Below are 22,903 nucleotides of genomic sequence, written 5' to 3'. Positions count from 1 at the left end.
TCACAGTGAATTTCATTTGGCCTTTTTGACACTGATCAACTGAAAAATACTTATTCATGTGAAAGTGAAAACAGATCTCTACAAAGTGATCGAAATTAATTACAAATATGAAACACAAAATAATTGATTGCATAAGTATTCATCCCCTTCAAGTTAGTATTTAGTAGATGCACCTTTGGCAGCAAATACAGCCTTGAGTCTTTGTGGATAGGACTCTATCAGCTTTGCCACACTTATCAATTTTTCCACTTTCTTCTTTACAAAACTGCTCAATCTCTGTCAGATTACATGGGGGTCATGAGTGAACAGCCGTTTTCAAGTCAACCCACAAATTCTCAATTAGATTGAGGTCTGGACTGTAACTTGGCCACTCCAGGACATTAACTTTGTTGTTTTTAAGCCATTCCTATGTAGCTTTGTCTTTATGTTTGTGGTCACTGTCTTGCTGGAAAACAATTCTTCTCCTAAGTTGCAGTTCTCTTGCAGACTGCATCAGGTTTTCCTCCAGGATTTCCCTGTATTTTGTTGCATTCATTTTACCCTCTACCTTCACAAGCCTTCCAAAGCCTGCTGCAGTGAAACATTCCCACAGCATGATGCAGCCATCACTGTGCTTCACGGTAGGGATGTGGTGTTTTTGATATTGTGCAGTGTTTGGCTTATACCAAACATAGCATTTAGTCTGATAGCCAAAAGTTCAATTTTGGTTTCGTCAGACTATAGAATCTTTTTCCAGCTGACTTCAGAGTCTCCCATATGCCTTCTGGCAAACTCTGGCTGAGATTTCATGTGTTTTTTTCCAACAGTGGCTTTCTTTCTGTCTCTCTCCCATAAAGCTGCAATTGGTAAAGCACCCAGACATCAGTTGTTGTATGTGCAGGCTCTCCATCTCAACAACTGATGGAGAGTCTGCACATACTCCTCCAGAGTTGTCATAGGTCTCTTGGTGGCCTCTCTAACTTGTCCCCTTCTTACACAGTCACTCAGTTTTTGAGGACAGACTGCACTATGCAGATTTACAGCTGGGCCATACTCTTTCCATTTCTTGATGATTGACTTAACTGTACTCCAAGAGATATTTAATGACTTGGAAATTTTCTTGTATCCATCTCCTGATTTGTGCTTTTCTATAACCTTTTTGCAGAGTTGTTTGGAGTGTACTTTTGACTCACCAGCAGTTGGTCCTTCCAGATAGAGGTGTATTTTTACTACAATCAATTGAAACACCTTGACTGCACATGGAGATCTCCATTTAACTGATCATGTGACTTACACAATCAATTGGTTGCACTCGTGATAATTTGGAGTGTCATAATAAAGGGAGTGAATACTGATGCAATCAATTATTTTATGTTTTATATTTGTAACTAATTTAGATCACTTTGTGGAGATTTGTTTTCACTTTGACACGAAAGTCTTTTTCTGTTGATCAGTTTCAAAAAGGCCAAATTAAATCAACTGTGATTCAATGTTGTAAAACTCTAAAACATGAAAATTTCCAAAGGGGGGTGAATACTTTTTATAGGCACTGTATGTTAATGATTTGGATGACAGAATTGATGGTTTTGTGGCCAAGTGTGTGGACAATACAAAGGTAGGTGGATGGGCAGGTAGTATTGAGGAAACAGAGATGCTGCAGAATAACTAATTAAGAGAATGGGCAAAGAAGTGGCATATGGTTTACAGTGTCAGAAAGCATTTGGTCATACACTTTGGTAGAAGAAATAAAGGCTCAAAGGTTCATTTATTATCAAAGTGTATAACTCTGAAATTCTTGTTCTCCAGATAGCCATAAAACCAAGAAAGAAAAGAAAGGCAACATGATCATCGGCCCCCAAATCCCACTTCCCCACACAAAATAATGAACAAAATGGAACAGGCACATCATGCCCAAAATCCCTCCTCCTGCACAAAAAAAACAAACAAAAACAGAACAGGCACGTCAACCCCCAGAATTTTTTCTTCATTCCAAAAAAATGAGAAAGATTGGGTAAAAAACACAGCATATAAAAACCTATAAGACTGAAAATAAGTCCAAGCCCACATCCAAAATGTAGAAAATCTGGGTAACGTACACTGGGCACAGCGGCAGGCTCTCCCCCTCCATAGCATAGCAGAGACAGGCAGCTGGCGCTTACCCTCTGTTCGTGCCTCAGTGCTTCATTCTCCCTCATTGCTTTATTTGGTGCACAACAGAAGCTTTAATTGGTGAAATTGAGTCAAACATCGCTTGTGCTCCATCCGCTGCCTGCCACAAGGTTCGCACATGCTGCCTCTACCTCCCGGAAACCTCTCGGAGATGGCAGAGCATTGAAGCACCCAAGTAACCTCCAAACTTGTGCATTCACCTCAATGTTTCAATCTCCCTTATCGCCTTAATCGGTGAACAACGGAAGCTTTAATCAGCAGAATAGAACCGAACTTCGACTCACACCCCATAATGCAGCCTGCCTGTGCTCACTAACTCTGCCTCCCGGAATCCTCTCAGAGACTGCAAAGCACTGGAACACCCAAAATATTGCAAGATGCTCCCAGCCGCATCAGCTTCCTGGATTCAGATGCTCTAACTCCCCAGAGTACAGATAGCTGGTGCAGCCCTTTTAAGGGTTCAGGACGGTCTCACTAATAGGTAATCATGTTTTCGGCACCAAGAATTCTACTTAAGGCACAGCTAATCTGAGGTTCGGTGCTCAATCGTAGGTGATATCGTCTAGCATTTGTTCTCTCAGATCCGGTTTGAAACCATGTCTTGAACCTTGCTTCAGATAGTGTAGCATTTGGATCAAAGCCATCTCAAATGTTGGGGTATCTGAAGGTAGTTTACCCTACTAGGAGTATTGTGAACTGTTTTGGGCCCCTTATCTAAGAAAGGATGTGCTGACATTGGAGAGGATTCAGAAGAGGTTCACGAGAATGATTCAGGGAATGAAAGGGTTACCATATGACACCCAATTGATGGCTCTGGGCTTGTATTCACTGGAATTCATAAGAATGGTGGGGGGGGGGGGAAATCTCAATGAAACCTATGGAATTTTGAATGGCCTCAAGAGAATGGATGTTAAGAGAATACTTCCTACAGTATGAGAGTCTAAGACCAGAAGGCACAGCCTCAGAGTAGATGGACGTCCATTTAGGACAGAGATAAGGAGGGATTTCTTTAGCCAGAGAGTGGCGAATCTGGGGAATTCATTGCACAAGGTGGCTGTGGAGGTGTATGTAAGGCAGAGTTTGATAGATTCTTCATTAGTCAGTGCATGAAAGGCTATGGGGAGAAGGCAGGAGATTGGGGCTGAAAAGGAAATGAATCAGCCATGATGAAATGGTTGAGCAGACTTAGACCATAAGACATAGGAGAAGAATCAGGCCATTCAGCCCATCGAGTCTGCTCCACCATTCCATCATGATGATCCCACTCAACCCCATACACCTGCCTTGATGCCCTGACTGATCAGAAAACAATCAACTTCTGCCTTAAATATACCTACGGACTTGGTCTCCACCACAGATTGTGGCAGCGCATTCCATAGATTCACTACGCTCTGGTAAAAAAAATCTCCTTGCCTCTGTTCTAAAAGGTCACCCCTCAATTTGGAGTAAATGCCCTCTAGTTCTGGATGTCCCCACCATTGGAAACATCCCCTCCACATCCACTCTATCTAGTCCTTTCAACATTTGGTAGGTTTCAATGAGATCCCCACGCATTCTTCTAAATTCTAGTGAGTACGGGCCCAAAGCTGCCAGACAGTCCCCATGCATTAACTTCTTCATTCCCAGAATCATCCTTGTGAGCCTCTCTCCCCTTGATGGGCCAAATGGCTTAATTCTGCTCCTATATCTTATGGTCTTCCTTTGCGCTAAAACCTAAGATATTCTCATCGCTTCTGGGAGAAATTGTCAAGTTCTCTCCCAGTTTCTTCCTTGAGCTACCAAGGTCTGCTTTCAGACTTGAGCCCACCTATCTTGTCTGGGTACTGAAACTACCCTCTTGAAACCTGTTTAACACTTCAGCCACACATTGAGCAAGATAATTAAAAGCCACGGCACGATGTTGCACAACATGCCCTTCCATCTAAGGAAAAGCTAAAATACAGTACAGCAGAGGTGGCGTTCCTGTCGGTGCGAGAGTTCTGAATGTTGCCAAATGGTAAGTGAGGCATTATCATTGGTTTTTTGAACCCCTCTTCGCTGCTTCTATGTTTTATTCAGAAAGACTTAAAATCTGGCCGATCCCGCCTTCCCCATCCCACGCACCCTCCTTCCAGCAGAATGCTGACTCCACCTAGATTCTCTCGCTCCATTCAGCCACTTGGCTGCAAACAACGAGATACCCAAATCAGTCGCAAACGAAAAGTGAGCGCTCCCTCTCTTTTACTGTGAGGGGCAGCCCAATATTATGCACAACTAGCTTCCCGCCCCCATTAGCTCATTGAAAAAACAGACAAGCCTCTCAGTTTTGCGCGATAGCCTTGATCTTGCCGGTTTTGGGGGAAAATCCGCACCCGTTTCCTGCAATTGCTGGCAACTGACAGCTGGATCTGACAAATCCTGCCAACGCCTCGAACAGGCGGATATCTCTTCGGCGAGGGCGAGGTGCAAGGAGCCGGCGAAGATGCTGTTGGGAGCAATCTTCGCCTTGGGCTTCGTTCTGTGCAGCGGACTCAGCAACCCCACCAGGAAATCTCCCAAACCGACACCAGATGTTTGGGATGAATCGAAGGATGAGACTCAAACTAGGACAACAGCTACTCAACCTGAGAAGCAGGACAACACCCTGTCGGAGGTAAGATCAAAACTCTATTAATAAATTAGCTGAAGGTAAAGGTGGGGGGGGGGGGGGGACGACGACTTTAGTTTTGGTTTGTTGCAAGGAGATAATGATGTATGCGAGTCAGATATTTGTAAGCAAACCTGCTATGTTGGAGAGTTGCAACGCTGAGTTTTCATGCAGCACTACTATGCCGTTTTCATTTTAAGTATAAAGCCATTCAGTACATTTATTACCGAGTTCGTATTGTCGAGAGAGGGAGAGTTGGGTACCTCTCGTCTCTGACAGCCCTGACACTGTTCTCCTGGGTTGCATCTTTATTCAAAGAGACCGATCCACGTTATTCAATCGTTTAACCAAGTACGCTGAGGAAAGCTGCTAATAAACTTGCATCCAAAAGCAAACAAAAAAAAATCACTTATTACGTCAATTAACTGCGTAGAGCTGACTATATGGCTACTTATTACTGCCCATCATTAGTGCGGCGTTTTACTGTATAATATTTCTACGTGTCCTTTAACTCACGAACTTGCCGTTCGCTTGCCTCTAGTTGCTGTGGGACTATGACAAACTGAAAGCCGTGTCTGAGGGTTCGAGTTGCCGCTGCCAGTGTGTGTTTAGACCCCTGGGCCGGGACGCCTGCCGCCGGATCGAGGAAGGAAATGCCAGCCCGGAGGACTCGTACACGATAGAAACCATCAGTTCGGGGCCGCACTGTAAATGTACCTGCCTCGCCCCGCCCTCGGCGCTCGGCCCCTGCCACCAGCCAATCAGGCTGCAGAAGCCCCGGGAGGCGGGAGGCGGCGGATTCAAGGTTGGTTGTGAGGTTGGCTGTGTTGTCAAGCGAGTATCAGGGTCGTGAGGAGAGGGCGTCTGCTGGGGACGGTATCTGGGCAAAGTGGGGACTGGAAGGCAGGGAGGAAGGGACACACATTCATCACGGAGGCACCAGTCTCTGGAAGTGATCCACGACATCGATTGAACACATCTCTCACCAGCTCACTGTAAACAGGATTGGCGTGGCATCACCTAAGAACTCCCCCCCCCCCCCCCCCCCACTTTCCAGCTGTTAGTCGGGTGCAACACCATGCATGGTCGCCACCTCACATCATATGAAAAGTAAGTCGATTTCCTTTGTCTCATGGTCCTCTCCCCACAGCGTGTATTTGTTTAACTGGGCAGATTAATAGTTTGGTACAGACTAGATGGGCCAAAGGGCTTGTTTCTATGCTGTAGTGTACTACTAGCTGAACTAAAGTGTTTGGATATGAGGAACCTACAGCTTACAACCATTTCCACATCTCTTCTTCTCCCCAGTTATTAATTCCTGCTCTTTGAGAACAAACTTTGGAGGCTAGATTTGTAAGTTTGCAATCTAATTCCACAAACATGTTTTTAAAGGGTCCAGCAGGTTACATAACATGGTTACCAGTGCAATGGGGCTCAGTGCTAAGGATTAGAAAGTTACAAACAGGTAGGGCAGGGTTCCATTACTGAGAACTGTCCGTAACTAGGAGTTAAATTGGAAATGAATAATAATTGTGTGGGGGATGATCACAGAAACAACTGTGATAGGAGAGCAAACAGAGATTTGAGAGCAAATCTCTCAATTCATAGAGAGATAAACCCAACAACAGTTATATAGATGGGAAGTTACGCATAATGAAAAATTTTTAGTGTAAACATTATTTCATACAAAAACAAACTCATCTGTCAACATTGAGCTCCATTTCAGTCTAATGGGTAAGTGTTCTAAATCACAGAAAATTATGGAAATATACTTTATGTTATAAATGTAACCTCAATTAGAGTTTTGCTACAATTGAAGAATGAGTTTACCTTTCTCTCATTTCCCTTCGGGAATGTAGCCAGACAGGAAGTGGTATCCAGTAGAACTGTTTGAACGGAAATCCTTTGTACCTTCTAAAGAATCTTTCCAGAGCTCCTTTACCGGTATGTCCTTTTCACATTGGGAAGTTACACCTCAGCTGATGGTTAAGGATAAGCTGTAGAGTACATTCAGGAATTCTTGGAATAATCAACTTGATGCATTCCAATGATGCTAAAACTGACTGAGGAATTGATCAGGATGGATAACCTTGTTTCTGACCTATTTTGCAAAAGATTATTGAGTATCTCAAGGTGGGAATGGGAACAATAGAAGCAATTGTTTATTTTTAGGTTCAAGACCCAATGCAGGTTCAACAATTCCTAATTCTCAGCAGTTACTGCTCAACCCAGTGAATTCCTCCAGCAGTTTGTTTTTTTTCATGCACATTTCTGTTTATAGATGGTACAGGTTCAACATGTCTGTTCTGGGTCTATTGCCTTTGGTGTAAAAGGTCATCTTTGAAAACTTGATCTTAATAAACCATAACAAAGACCTAACTTGATAGTACCACAACAGGTAAAGCACTAACCAAAACTTAAAATTGTCTTTAAGCTCTTAATGTCTAAGTTTGCAAGTTGAGCATTCCAGAAATGAAAGTCTGCGTGGACATGTGAAACAAAAATAGCTCTGCAGACATTTTATGAAAAGATTTCTAGTCAATCTCTCAGCAGAAGAAAAAATCAGGTGAATAAACAAAATCCATTTATTCCTGGTGTTTGTATATTGTATGCAAGATGCATTTCCACAACCAGTAGCTTGGACTGATCTGACTGCCAATTATTTTTGATAAGTATTCACTGTATCACTTTGCCTGTAAATCAAATCGGTGGCTTCAGTTTGTCACTGTTGTTCAGGGTTAAACTGAATTGGAATGTCCTAGACTAAGTGTAGACTATAATGACCACAGTTGACAAAGCACCCCTGAAATGGGATAGAAAACAAACACAGCTGGAAAACCTACTCAGACAGACTGCTTTGGAAGTACAGTATGATGCTCCAGTAGTCAAGAAGTGCAACATACACAATCATTTAACAAACCAGGGCAATGTTGTGTTGGGTTGCTTGCGGGCATTAACTCAATGGTTATTTCTTCAGAAGAGAGAAACACAGAAAGGAAAGGCATAATAAATGCAGTACACTAAAGGAACCCAGGAGCAGCTAGCTAGTTTAGCTGGCATAGCTGCAAGGTATACTTATTACTCAGGAATCACTGAGAAAGGCCTCCATAAATCCAACCACAATCCTTTTGTCAGTTCCAATTGTGTACTTGGAATCTGGAAACATGAACGAAGTCCAACTAGACACACTCTGGAACTATGCATAAGGGTGTTTCATTCTCTGGCATCCTCGTGTTCCACTTTCACTCTGACAGCTGCGAAAGCCTTTTGTTGTTGGAAGCCATTCAACTGGAGTTCTTTTTCTTCCTTTATTGATTTGTCTTTGTGTTTTGTGTTACCAATTGAAGGATGCTCAACATACCTTCTTTTTGTAAGATGTGCCTCGGGAAGGCTATGGATTGTTCCAAGAATATGGGGTATCATCAGGCTCGAAACCAATCCCCCCCACCCCCTGCCACCGGCTTTCAGCCAAGTTATCTGAAACAAGGCCAGATAGTGCACTGCAATCAAGATGATATCCTGACTCCAAGATAGTTGAGAGGTTCACAGAAAGCAACTCACAAGAGAGAAGCTATTGAATTTGAAAGATCAGTTGCTGTTTAGTCAGTATATAATTGCACAATATTAATGTTTTGGCCAGGGCTGGACTTTGAAACTGGATGATGGAGTGGTGTAGTCCAATACTCTTTCACTTCTGACCTAACCTTGGGGAAGATCAACCAAACACCATACTCATACTCGTAAATAGTGCTTATTTAGGCATCTGTTAGAAAACCACAGACATGGTGAATGAAATAAGATGGTGATCTTCAAAAATTAGGGCCAGAGCATTTGTTGTGTTTGATAAACTGTGCATATTACCAACATATTACCAAATCCACAGGTGGATGTTAATTTACTAATTCAAAATGTGAAACAATTCATTGAATAAGTTATTGATCTATAGCTCCAAATTTTTCTCCAGACTCCCTGTTCCTGACTACCACATGAGAAAAGCTTGTGTCATTGAGACTAGATGTATATACAGATTAAGAGCAGGATTATGCATTCGGGGTGGTATGGTGATTATTCCTCACAGTTCCAATTACCCCGAGTCTGATGCTGTCCTGGTGGTGTCGGCAGTGTGGAACTTTTGTGTTCTCCCTATGACTGTGTGGGTTTCCCTGATACTCTTAGTTTCTTCACAAACTGGTCACTATAAGTTTTCCCCAATATTTCAGTGGGTGGTAGGAAATTCAACGTGGCGATAATGGACATTTAGGTGAAAATAAGCTTCTGGGAAATAAGAGGATGAATTGGATTGAAGGAGTTGTTCTGAGAGTTGGCATAGAGAGACCACTGAGCCCCTTTGTAAGTCATGGGACACATGGCCTATTATAGACAACTCTGGCATTTAAAGTAAGATGACAGGTGATCAGATTGTAATCACATTCCTTTCTACTTGTAACCTTTCACCACCTTGGTGATCATTTGTCTATCCATCTCTTCCTTAAAATATTCAGTCAATGGGTGTCAGTAAGTCACTTAAGAACCTTATGGGCACGTATTAAGATGCCTGTAAGGAGTCCTTATTTTTAAAGTCACCTATCAATATTCATTTCCCCATGAGAACAAACATCCCCTCTATAACCATTTTGACAAAACCCCTCAGGATTTTGTACATCTTAATTAAGTTGCTTCTAAACTCCAACAAATGCAAACCGAGTCCATCCATCTTCTCTGAACTGCATACAATGCACTAATGTCCTTCCTTAAAATAAGGGACCAATATTGTACATTGTATTTCAATGTCCTATAACGTCAAGTTGGTGGTGAGTTGCCGTCTCTGTTGGGATCATGTTTCAGACTTAGCTGCTTTTTAATTTCATGAGGAATGTTCTGGTGACAGAGAGGGGATTTGGGGATCAGGATAGGGTTTAGGGACAATGATGTAGGGAGTTAATGGTCATATGAGGGTTTAGGGACAGGGATGTGGAGGAGTTAGAGTTCAGGCCTCCAATCTGCTCTCTGCATTTGTAGGCCAGTAATGTGGATGGGTGACAAAGGACACCTGGAATCGAGGCCTGTGCTTGAAAGATCAGCAATGTGAATATGGGACAAAACATATTCAGAGTTCAGAACTCTGCTCTGCACTAAAAAGGTCATCAATGTGGGTGTAGGATGAAGGACATCCATGGTATTTGGGATGTCCCTCACTGGCGCATTTCCATGTGAGCAGGAGCATCAGGGCCGGTCAGTTGACGCACTTAGAATTCGAGCCCTGTGGTTTGAGTCCAGGGATTGATACTGAAGATTGAAGCCCAAAGATCGATCAGAAGCTTGAAAGTCGTAAACCAATGGTTGAAGCCTGGAGTCTTGCAGGCTTGTCCTGGAGTTGCAGGGCTGTCTGTGTGTGGGTGTGAGGGAGGTTGGGAGAGTGGAAAGGGGCCTTTTTGTTGTTATTGTTTTGTTGCCTGTTGCGTTCTGTGTGGATCGACCAGCATTGTGGGCTCGCTATATTGGCGACACGTGAGCTGCCCCAGCACATCCTGAGGTATTTTGGTGGTTAATTCAGATGACACATTTCACTGTATGTTTTCATGTACATGTGATAAAATAGGTCTGAATCTGAACAAAAGTATAACTTTGTGGCGGCTCTTTTCCTAGCGTATGCGAACCGACTCACAATTAGATAGCCTACGGGGGTTTGCGAGCACAGAGCTTTGGAGCCTCTTCGCCATGGGGGGCCGGTTGACAGAGGCTTAAAAGTGAGGCTGAAGTTTTCGAATAAAGTTTTTCCTTCGACTGCAGTTACCGACTCCGTGTCGTAATTTTAGCGCTGTTTGTAGCACACCGCTACAATTGGTGACCCCGACGGTCCAAACGATTTTTGGACCAGAAATGACCGACGCCGCCTCTGTTCATGCGGTTTCGTTGAAACTGCCGGGTTTCTGGACACAGCGCCCGGACCTATGGTTCCAGCAAGCCGAAGCCCAATTCCACGTTCGCCGGATCACCTCAGAAGACACCCGCTACTACTACGTGGTGGGCTCCCTCGACCAGGACACAGCTGCCCAGGTCGCGGAGTTCGTACAGTCGCCCCCGACAGACGGCAAGTACACGGAATTCAAAGCCCTGCTCCTCAGGATTTTCGGACTCTCACGGCGCGAGCGGGCTGCCCGTTTACTGCACCTGGATGGCTTGGGCGACAGACCTCCATCGGCTTTAATGAACGAGATGTTGTCTCTGGCCGAGGGACACACAGGCCTCATGTTTGAGCAGGCATTCCTGGAGCAGCTGCCCGAGGACATACGCCTGCTGCTGTCCGACGCGGATTTCAGTGACCCCCGGAAGGTGGCAGCCCGGGCGGACTTGCTGTGGAACGCCAAAAAGGTGAGCGGGGCGTCCATCGCACAGATCACCCAGCCACGCTCCCGGCAGCAAACCAGTCCAGGCCCGGCCGCAGAGCCCACTAACCCCCGGCCCAATGACCACTGGTGCTTCTACCACCAGCGGTGGGGCGCAGAAGCCCGCCGTTGCCGCCCGCCCTGCAAGTTCCCGGGAAACGCCAGGGCCAGCCGCCGCTGATGGCTACGGCGGCTGGCCATCGGGATAGCCTCCTGTATGTGTGGGATAGCAGGTCGGGACGCCGCTTTTTGGTCGATACTGGGGCTGAGGTCAGCGTTTTACCTCCGACAAGTTACGACACTCGCAGCAGGGCACCGGGTCCCCCCCTGAGGGCCGTGAATGGCAGCACAGTAAGGACCTATGGCACCCGTCAGGTGCAGCTACAGTTCGGCCCCAGCCAGTTCACGTGGGACTTCACACTGGCCGCCGTAGCCCAACCGCTTCTGGGTGCGGATTTTTTGCGAGCTCACAGCCTGCTGGTTGACCTGCCCAGGAAGAGACTGGTACACGCCGAGACCTTTCAGACGTTCTCCCTGGGCGCGGCCCAGTTGCCAGCCCCTCACCTCGGCTCCATCACGCTGTCCGACAACGACTTCACCAGGGTCCTGGCGGAGTTCCCATCGGTTCTGGCACCGCAGTTCACAGCAGCCATGCCCAGGCACGGCGTACAGCACCACATCCCGACACAGGGACCACCCCTCCATGCCCGTGCTCGGCGGCTTCCCCCGGACAAGCTCCGACTGGCGAAGGAGGAGTTCCAGAGAATGGAGGAATTGGGGATCATCCGGCGGTCCGACAGCCCCTGGGCTTCCCCCCTGCACATGGTGCCCAAAGCGAAGGGGGGCTGGAGACCGTGCGGCGACTACCGCAGGCTGAACGAGGCTACCACACCGGACCGCTACCCTGTGCCGCACATTCAGGACTTTGCGGCAAACCTGCACGGCGCCCGGATCTTCTCCAAGGTCGACCTTGTCCGAGGGTACCATCAAATCCCGATGCATCCTGACGACGTCCCCAAGACGGCTCTCATCACCCCGTTTGGCCTCTTCGAGTTCCTCCGCATGCCGTTCGGCCTGAAGAATGCCGCACAGACGTTCCAGCGGTTAATGGACGCGGTGGGACGGGACCTGGACTTCGCGTTCATCTATTTGGATGACATCCTCATAGCCAGCGGCAGTCGTCAGGAGCATCTGTCCCACCTCCGTCAACTCTGCGCCCGACTGAGTGAGTACGGTCTTACAATCAACCCTGCCAAATGCCAGTTCGGACTTGATACCATTGACTTCCTGGGCCACAGGATTACTAAAGACGGGGCAACCCCTCTGCCCGCTAAGGTAGATGCGGTCCGCCACTTCCCCCGACCCACCACGGTCAAAGGCCTTCAGGAATTCGTAGGTATGGTCAATTTCTACCGCCGCTTCCTCCCTTCAGCTGCCCGGATCATGCGCCCACTGTTCGCCCTGATGTCGGGTCTGAGCAAGGACATTACCTGGGACGAGGAGTCCGCCGCCGCTTTCGTTCAAACGAAGGAAGCTTTGGCTGACGCCGCAATGCTAGTACATCCCAGAATGGACACCCCTACCGCCCTCACAGTGGACGCATCAAACACGGCAGTCGGTGGGGTGCTGGAGCAGCTCATCGCAGGTCGCTGGCAACCCCTGGCGTTTTTCAGCAAACACCTGCGGCCACCCGAGCTCAAGTACAGTGCTTTTGACCGGGAACTGTTGGCGCTCTACCTGGCAATCCGGCATTTCAGGTACTTCCTAGAAGGTCGGCCCTTCACCGCGTTCACGGACCACAAACCGCTTACCTTTGCGTTTACGAAAGCATCCGACCCCTGGTCATCCCGCCAGCAACGCCACCTGTCCTACATCTCTGAATACACAACGGATGTCCGGCACGTCTCGGGTAAGGACAATGTCGTGGCGGATGCGCTCTCTCGCCCTACCGTTCATGCCCTTTCCCAAGGGGTAGACTTTGAGGCACTGGCAGAGGCACAGCAGGTAGATGAGGAGATTCCGAGTTACAGGACTGCAGTCTCTGGTTTGCAGCTCCAGGACTTCCCCGTGGGCCCAGGTGAGAGGACCCTACTCTGTGACGTCGCCACCAACCAGCCCCGTCCGGTCGTCCCCGCAGCCTGGCGGCGACGTGTTTTCGACTCCATTCATAACTTGGCGCATCCCTCCATCCGGACAACTGTCCGGATGGTTTCCAGCAGGTTCGTTTGGCACGGACTCCGCAAACAGGTCAGTGAATGGGCCAGGACGTGCATGCACTGCCAGACGGCCAAGGTTCAGCGGCACACCAAAGCCCCACCGCAGCAGTTCCATCCCGCCCACCGGCGTTTCGACCACATTCATGTGGATATCGTGGGCCCCCTGCCAGTGTCGCGCGGAGCGCGTTACCTCCTGACTATCGTGGACCGGTTCACAAGATGGCCAGAGGCGGTCCCGCTCACCGACACCACCTCCGAATCTTGCGCCCGAGCCCTGATCGCCACCTGGATATCCCGCTTTGGTGTACCAGCCCACATTACCTCCGACAGAGGCGCCCAGTTCACCTCCAGCCTGTGGTCAGCTATGGCCAGCCTTTTGGGGACTCAGCTGCACCACACCACTGCCTACCACCCACAGTCGAACGGGCTAGTGGAGCGTTTCCACCATCACCTGAAGTCGGCCCTCATGGCCCGCCTGCGAGGAGCCAACTGGGCGGACGAGCTTCCCTGGGTCCTTCTCGGCATCCGCACAGCGCCCAAGGACGACCTGCACGCCTCGTCGGCCGAGTTGGTATACGGCGCGCCCCTGGCCGTCCCCGGGGAGTTCCTACCAGCCCCGAGGGGGCAAGAGGAAGAACCCGCTGCAGTCCTGGGCAGACTTCGCGAGAAGCTCGGTAACCTGGCCCCCATACCCACTTCACAGCATGGGCGGCACCCGACCTGCGTACCCAAAGACCTACGGAACTGTAAGTTTGTGTTTGTACGAAGGGGCGGGCATCGGCCACCGCTGCAGCGGCCATACGAGGGGCCGTTTACGGTGCTCCGGAACAACGGGTCCACGTTCGTGCTGGACGTTGGGGGGAAGGAGGAGGTTTTCACGGTGGACCGCCTCAAGCCGGCCCATGTGGACCTGGCGCAACCGGCCGAGTTTCCGGCGCCTCGGCGCAGAGGCCGACCTCCCAAGCAGGTTCTGGCCCAGGCTGTGGACATTGGGGGGTGTATCGCCGGTTCTGGGGGGGGGTTATGTGGCGGCTCTTTTCCTAGCGTATGCGAACCGACTCACAATTAGATAGCCTACGGGGGTTTGCGAGCACAGAGCTTTGGAGCCTCTTCGCCATGGGGGGCCGGTTGACAGAGGCTTAAAAGTGAGGCTGAAGTTTTCGAATAAAGTTTTTCCTTCGACTGCAGTTACCGACTCCGTGTTGTAATTTTAGCGCTGTTTGTAGCACACCGCTACAACTTTCCTACATTTGAGTTCAGTTTCCCTTTGCAATAAACAATTATGCTGTTAGCTAATTACTTGCCTTTGGCAAATCATGCACTAGAACGCCCTAGCCCCTTGCATCTCAGAGTCTGGCAATTTTTCATCATTTTGACAATATGCTGTTTAATTCTTCCTTACAAAATGGATAATTTCACATTTTCCCATATTGCACCAATGTCCCATGACTTTGCCTACTCACTTAGCCTGTTGACATCTCTTTGTAGTTTCTTTTATGTCCACTTTGCAATTCACTTTCCTGTCTATCATCCCACCAGCTTGTGCAAGGTATATCTGTTCTTCAGAGATGATGAAGTCTGCCTATGTTCTGAGAGTGTGCTTTTATTTCATAATGAATAAATTAATTTTTCTGAATTCAAGAACAGATAGGCTGAACAGGTTTGAATGAACAGGTCTTGGGTTAGTATTGTTTCGGCAACCACAAATGAGATGGTCATTAACACCAATAAAAACCAATAACATTTTTAATGTCATTTAAAAGGAGAATAAAACAAAGGAACTGTTGCTATCATTTACTCACTCTCAAGACCTGGGAACACAGAAAAGAGAAAAGAAAGATGCTGAATTAATGAAACACTATTTCAGAAATATCCCACTGCTTTTCTTGTGCAGTAAATTACATTGGACATTTATTGTTACTTTGGGGAAGGTGGTTGCCATTTAATGCACAGCAAGTCACAGAAAGTGACAGAATTAATGATCAATAGTTATCCTCAGTGGGTAACTGGTTTGTTGACACTGGCTATTGTGAAGGCAATCAATGCTGCCAGAGTATCATTCCCAAGAAAAAGGTACTGGGAAATTACTGTTTTCGAGGCAGATTGAATATCATACCAACAATAAAAATATCAGTAAGAAATAATACAGCATGTTGGTGTGTTGATTACTTTTGATGTTAGGAGGAGGTGAATTAGCTGAAACTGAAATTCTGTAATGAAGATAGTGGTGTTTCTGATTCCGTAATTCAACTCAAGTCAAGTCACTTTTATTGTCATTTCGACCATAACTGCTGGTACAGTAAAATGAGACAATGTTTTTCAGGACCATGGTGTTACATGACACAGTACAAAAACTAGACTGAACTACGTAAAAAAAACAACACAGAGAAAGCTACACAAGACTACAGGACTACATAAAGTGCACAAAAACAGTGCAGGCATTACAATAAATAATAAACAGGACAAAAGGGCAAGGTGTCAGTCCAGGCTTCGGGTATTGAGGAGTCTGATAGCTTGGGGGAAGAAGCTGTTACATAGTCTGGTCGTGAAAGCCCGAATGCTTCGGAGCCTTTTCCCAGACGGCAGGAGGGACAAGAGATTGTATGAGGGGTGCATGGGGTCCTTCATAATGCTGTTTCACAATTCTTGTAATTCTTTTTGACAATGGAAATACACTTTAAAGAAAACATTTGCATTGGTGAAATTTAATTCCTAATTCATTCTGAAGCATTATATATTAGGTGTAAAGTAACATCTTGCTTGCTACTTGATGACTAGAAATGACTGTGACCTCTCACTTTTCTTCTGCATAGCAAAAGTTTATTGGCAATTGGCGATTCCAGCCTTTGAATCTTTGAATGTTAAATATTTTCTAACATTTGTTCCATTTTAATTGCATCTGTCAAATTAAGCCAAATCTCATGTGCTTCCTTGGCTGTTAGTGAAGATTTCAGTTCACTTTTTGATGAAGAGCAAGTGAGTTCTTCAGCTTCTATCCCACTTCAATATCACCACACGTTTAATGGTCATTCATCTTGTAGGCACCCCTTAATTATAAATTAATTGATCTCCAATATTCCATGCCCACTTTGCAAGAGAGTAATTTCTTCATGGGTTTTGCAAGATTCCACCAAACACAAAAGATGCTGTAATTTGGAGCAAGAAAAAACAGACCCCTGGAGCAAGTGTTTGTTTTTATGCTCCAGATTAATTGACTTCACTTAAAGCAAGCATTAAATATGGGACATTAGGCAAATATTGCTAGTAATATTCAGTAGGTCGGGCAGCATCTGTGTTAATGTTTCAGGATGATGACCTTTCATCAAACTGCAGTTCTGCCTTCCTTCACTGTCAGTGAATCATAATCCTGAAAACTTCCTAAATGACAGCATTGTTGAAGTACTTTCACCATAAGAGTTCAGCAGGTAGCAGTAATTCACCATGATCTCTGAGTGAAAGTAAGGACTGGCCTTGCTAAAAGCACCGTAATCTTAAGTACAACAAACATGCCACCAGACTAGGGGCAACCGCCAGATGGAGCCCAAATCCATCCATTACCAATAGAGGTCAGCAATTAATCACTTCATTTACTGACTTGTGTGGACCTCTCAAATCATCAGGAATGTTTAGCAACCAGAAAATAATGTTCTAATTCATAACTGTATGTGGGCAAAACTGAGCTGAGCTCACACAGATAATTTGCTGATGATGTGAAATTTAGTTCACATTATAATCTGGGGTTGGGGTGTCTATAATGTCGATGCCAAAGAAAATAAACAAAGGAAAAGGGAAAAAAGGGCCAAATACAGGAACAAAACAAGGAGAAATAAAGAAGGAAAAAGATACACAGTAAGAAGGCCATTTGGCCCATTGTGTCTCTGTTGACTGAAGAAGCCATCCAGTTTGATCCCACTTCCAGGACTAATTCTGTGTCTCTTCAATTTACATTTCTTTGATTACACATCCAACTACTTTTTAATGAGATGATGGTTGTTGCCTCTGTCACCTTATTGGATAGTCAGTTCCAGATCCCTTCTAGCTTCCAGATGAAAAACATTCCTTCACCTTCCTCCCAACATTTCTGGGGTTTTTTTACAATTTTGCAAATAGATCCTTCTCATTTTACCAGTCTTGGGCCTTCATTATTTTATTCACTTTAATTATGGTGCCAATAAAAAGTATTCACTCCCTTGGAAGCTCTGATGTTTTATTGTTTTACAATATTGAATCACAGTGGATTTAATTTGGCCTTTTTCACACTGATCTAAATTAATTACGAATCTCAAGCACAAAATAATTAATTGCTTAAGTATTCACCCCCTTCAAGTCAGTATTTAGTTTATGCACCTTTGGCGGCCATTAACAGTCTTGAGTCTGTGTGGATAGGTCTCTAACAGCTTTGCACATCTGGACACTGCAATTTTTCCACCTTCTTCTTTATAAAGCTGCTCAAGCTCTGTCAGATTGCATGGGGATTGTGAATGAACAACCTTTTTCAAGTACAGCTACAAATTCACAATTGGATTGAGGTCTGGACTCTGACTTGGCCACTCCAGGACATTAACTTTGTTCTGAGTTGGTGAGGAAGGAGAGGCAGGGGACAAAACATAAATGTAGCCAGTTAGAGGGGTTCAAATATGTCTATTTCAATGCTAGGAGTAAGTATTGGGAATAAAGGGGATGAACTTAGAGCATAGATCAATACATAGAACTACGATGTTGTGGCCATTACTGAAACTTGGCTGAAGGAAGGGCAGGGTTGACTGATGCAGGTACCAGGGTTTAGGAGTTTTAAAAGGAATAGGATGGGAGGTAGAAAAGGTGGGGAAGTAGCATTACTGGTCAGGGATAGTATCACGGCTATAGAAAGGGAGGACGCTGCAGAGGGAGTGTCCACTGAGTCGGTGTGGGTGGAAGTCAGAAATAGGAAGGGGATCAATCACTGTACTGGGAGTAGTCTATAGGCCCCCAAATAACCCTCGAGATACCGAAGAGCAGATAAGCAGGCAGATTTTAGAATGGTGCAGGAAATGCAGGGTTGTAGTTATGGGTGATTTCAACTTCCCTCATATTGACTGGCACCTCCTGACTGCAAGGGGAATAGAGCGAATTTGTCAGGTGTGTCACCTTTCTAGCTCTTAGCTTCATCCCACCCCCTCTGGTCTTCTACTATCATTTCACATTTCCCCCTTCCCCCCACTACTTTCAAATCTCTGAGTTGCTTTCCCTTCAGTTAGTCCTGACGAAGGGTTTCGGCCTGAAACATCGACAGTGCTTCTCCTTATAGATGCTGCCTGGCTTGCTGTGTTCCACCAGCATTTTGTGTGTGTTGTTTGAAGTAATGTGGAGGAAGTTTAGGGACCACTTGAGCTGGGTTTAGGATAGGTTTGTCCCACTGAGAAAAGGCAAAAATGGTAGGAAAAGGGAACCATTGCTGACGAAACACGTGAGGCAAGTCATCAAGAGGAAGAAGGAAGCATATGTTAGATATAAGAAACAGGAAGCAGGAGGGGCTCATGAGAAATATAGAGTAGCCAGGAAGGAGCTTAAGAAAGGATTTAGGAGAGCTTGAAGGGGGCATGAGAAGGCCTTAGCATGTAGGATCAAGAAGAACCCCGGAGCGTTCTATGAGTATGTGAAGAATAAGAATGAAGGTGGGGTTGCTAAAGGATAAAGAAGGCAACATGTGCCTGGAGGCAGAGGAGGTTAGGGAGGTCCTAAATGAATACCATCGATTCATAGAACACTACAGCACAGTACAGGCCCTTCAGCCCTCCATGTTGTGCCGACCCATATATTCCTTTAAAAAAAAGTACTAAACTCACACTACCCCATAACCCTCCATTTTTCTTTCATCCATGTGTCTGTCCAAGAGGTTCTTAAATACCCCTAATATTTTAGCCTACACCACCATCCTTGGCAAGTCATTCCAGGCACTCACAACTCTTTGTGTAAAAAAACTTACTCCTGATGTCTCCCCTAAACTTCCCTCCCTTAATTTTATACATATGCCCTCTTGTGTTTGCTATTGGTGCCCTGGGAAACAGGTATTGACTATCCACCCTATCTATGCCTCTTATAATCTTGTAGACCTCTATCAAGTCCCCTCTCATTCTACTACGCTCCAAAGAGAAAAGTCCCAGCTCTGCTAACCTTGCTACATATGACTTGTTCTCCAAACCAGGCAACATCCTGGTAAATCTCCTCTGCACCCTCTCCAAAGCTTCCAAGAACCTCTTGGACAGACACATGGATAAAAGAAAAATGGAGGGTTATGGGGTAGTGTGGGTTTAGTACTTTTTTTTTAAGGAATATATGGGTCAGCACAACATTGAGGGCTAAAGGGCCTGTACTGGGCTGTAGTATTCTAGTGTCTAGTGTTTTTAAGTCACTCCTGTGTAGCTTTGGCTTTATGCTTGGGGTCATTGTTTTGCTGGAAAACAAATCTTCTCCCAAGTTGCAGTTCTCTTGCAGACTGCATCAGATTTTCCTCCAGGGTTTCCCTGTATTTTGCTGTATTTATTTTACCATCTACCTTCACAAGGCTTCCGGGGCCTGCTGCAGTGAAGCATCCCCACAGCATGATGCATCCACCACCAGGCTTCACATTAGGGATGGTATGTTTTTGATGATGTGTGGTGTTCGGTTTACAACAAACATAGCGTTTAATCTGATGGCCAAAAAGCTCAATTGTGGTTTAATCAGACCACATCACTTTCTGCCAGCTGACTTCAGAGTCTCCCACATGCCTTCTGGCAAACTCTAGCCAAAATTTAGTGTGAGCTTTTTTCAACAGTGGCTTTCCACTCTTTGCCCCTTTTCCATAAAGTTCCAACAGGTGAAGCACCTGGACAACAGTTGTTGTATGTGCAGTCTCTCTCATCTCAGCCACTGAAGCCTGTAACTCCTCCAAAGTTGTCATAGGTCTTGTGGTGGCCTCTCCCACTAGTCCTTTTCTTGTACAGTCACTCAGTTTTTGTGGACGGCCTGTTCCAGGCAGATTTACAGCTATGCCATATTCTTTCGATGAATGACTTAACTGTATTCTAAGGGATATTCAGTGACTTGGAAATTTTCTTGTATCCACCTCCTACTTGTGCTTTTTAATAACCTTTTCTCAGAGGTGTTTAAAATATTCTTTTTTCTTCATGGTGTATTTTTGTAGTTTAGGATACTGACTCACCAGCAGTTGGACCTTACAGATGCAGATATATTTTTACTACAATCAATTGAAACACCTTGATTGCAAACAGGTCTCCAAAAACAGATTTCCAAAATCAGATTTCCATTTAACTAATTATGTGACTTTTAAAACCAATTGGCTGCACTAGTGATGATTTGGTGTGTCATATTAAAGAGGGTGAATAGTTATGCAATCAATTATTTTGTGTTTTATATTTGCAATTAATTTAGGTCACTTTGTAGAGATTTGTTTTAACTTTGACACAAAACAGACTTGCTGTCAAAAAAAAATCCAAATTAAATCCACTGTGATTCAATGCTGTAAAACAATGAAACATGAAAACATTACAAGGGCTGAATACCTCTTATAGGCACTATAAATCTTCTGTTAGCTTCTTCTGGTCCATTGAAATCAATATAACCCTTTCCAAACTTCATTTATTGCTAATTTTTTTCAATCCTGGCAACATTCTTGTAAATCAGAAAGGGATCAAATCTCTAACAAAGTCACTTGGCAGGGAAGAAATAAAGTAAGTTAATACCAATGTGAGTCTTCTTGATGCAATGTTTGGAACATGGTCTAGCCATGACCAACATGCTATTTTGTAGAAGAACGTGACAAGGCAACAGTTTTAATCTGGAATACATCTTCCATGCAGCTACATAAAGGTCAAACATTACTCCCTTCAACACAGCCATTAAATCTGACTGCCACCCTGATTTTAACTATTTCAGTATCCACAAAACTCTTACAACCACTTCATAATGATTATTTAAGGTCAGTATTAATATTTCTTAATCTTTACCATTAGATAAATACTATTACCTTATTGTCTTTTAATACATGTTGGCAATACCAAAGAAGAATGGCCATTTTCACTTTAGTCTAGTTTGTCTCCAGGCTAGTGTTTGATTGTGTAACTTTGTGATGGTGACCTGTGATTTATATTTTCAATTAAGTATAGATTCAACATGTTTCCATTTTGTCTGCAGCTCTCCTCGATGATGCAACTTTTAGAAAGCACTATCTTTGGATTGGATCTCTTAAAGTTGCACTCTGTAACAATGAAACTCATGAAACATATTGAAAAACTGGAAGAGGTAAGACACTTGTTTATTTCTCAACTCAAATATTTTCCAACCCTCCCTCTTAAAGGGTCAAGACTTAAAAACTTTAAACAGGACTTTGAGCAGGTCCATAGTTCCATGGGACCTGGCCTATTCTCTTGCAACTTGTTTTCGTAAGTGCAGTGCTTACAGGAGCATAACAGCTGGCCCACACTAAGCCATAAAAGTCAGTGCAGATATGTTTTCCACAACAGAGGGAAATCAGAGTGAGAGTCACTGAGTCTCAACTTTCAGCCTTTGTCGTGGTTTGATTTAGAACTACATAGAAAGACCAAATCTAAATATGTTCTGCTGCTCTCAATACTCCAAATGAACCCCCTCCAACCTAAATTCATTTTACCCAACTACATTGTCTTCCTATACTTTTGTTTCTATGCCTGCACACCCACAACCCTCCCCCCCCCAGTTACCTCTAACCCTGCTTCCAATTTTAATTCTCTGACTTTCACTAATGCATCTCTACTAGTCCACTGACCCTTTCCATATGGTAGGAGGAGCAATAATCTCACTCCATTGAAGAGTGATATGGAGATAACCTGAAGAAGGGCATTTGGCTGAACAGGAAGAAATTTTAAGATCCCAGTGACCAAAGAAGGCTGAAAGAACTGCTGAGAAAGTTGTGCTGTCCTTTTATTGGATTCAAGGAAGATCAATCGTCTGAACCTTAAACCCATCAAATACGCGCCATTTCACTAGCAGAATAGAATTGTCCAATTGTCACCCATTACTTCATTTTTACAAAAAAAATGTTTTTTCTGTTGATGGATACACAGGTGTCGAAAGACTGCTTGATATTTTGTCAGATAATGTCATGCCTTGTCATTTCCTGCCTTGTGTTAAGTGACTGTAGTTTGGTAGGACATAATTACTATAAAAACATCAGCAACTCCCTCATCCCATTCGGGATGAGAAAGTTGCTGATGTTTGGTATTGAGTGACTTATGAATCAATTCAGAAACAGCCTGGAAGAAGTAATTTGTAGTTAAGACTGCAATTGCAGGTTTCTGGTGATGTTATCATCGAGAATGGCAGCTTAAGTCACTAGCTCTTCCTGAAAAACGCATATTAAGCCCCATTAACCCGTCAAATATAATATTTTTTGAAAAATATTTGAACTGAAAATAGGGGCAAGAATGGGGAGAAGAAATGGAAATTAAAAAAGCAACACTGCGGAGCCTGTGTCCGAGAGGAGTGCAGTGAGCGGCTCTCTGACCTGA

At 45.0% G+C, this 22,903-nt stretch overlaps 1 protein-coding gene across 1 annotated transcript in view; it reads left to right on the top strand.

Annotated features, from left to right (window-relative positions):
• The first annotated feature begins 4,320 nt into the window (after nt 1-4,320).
• The window catches only part of LOC132402182 (olfactomedin-like protein 2B), an 83,884-nt gene continuing 65,301 nt past the window's right edge, over nt 4,321-22,903 (top strand). The window contains exons 1-3 of the mRNA XM_059984871.1: nt 4,321-4,780; nt 5,316-5,579; nt 21,552-21,659. Coding sequence (XP_059840854.1) covers nt 4,610-4,780; nt 5,316-5,579; nt 21,552-21,659 — 543 coding nt within the window. The 5' untranslated portion in view covers nt 4,321-4,609. The remainder of the gene's footprint in view (nt 4,781-5,315; nt 5,580-21,551; nt 21,660-22,903) is intronic.

The sequence above is a fragment of the Hypanus sabinus genome, chromosome 11 (assembly GCF_030144855.1).
Source record: "Hypanus sabinus isolate sHypSab1 chromosome 11, sHypSab1.hap1, whole genome shotgun sequence".
Lineage (NCBI taxonomy): Eukaryota > Metazoa > Chordata > Chondrichthyes > Myliobatiformes > Dasyatidae > Hypanus > Hypanus sabinus.
Note: the sequence above shows the minus strand (reverse complement) of the source record. Positions and strands in the feature narration are given on the sequence as shown.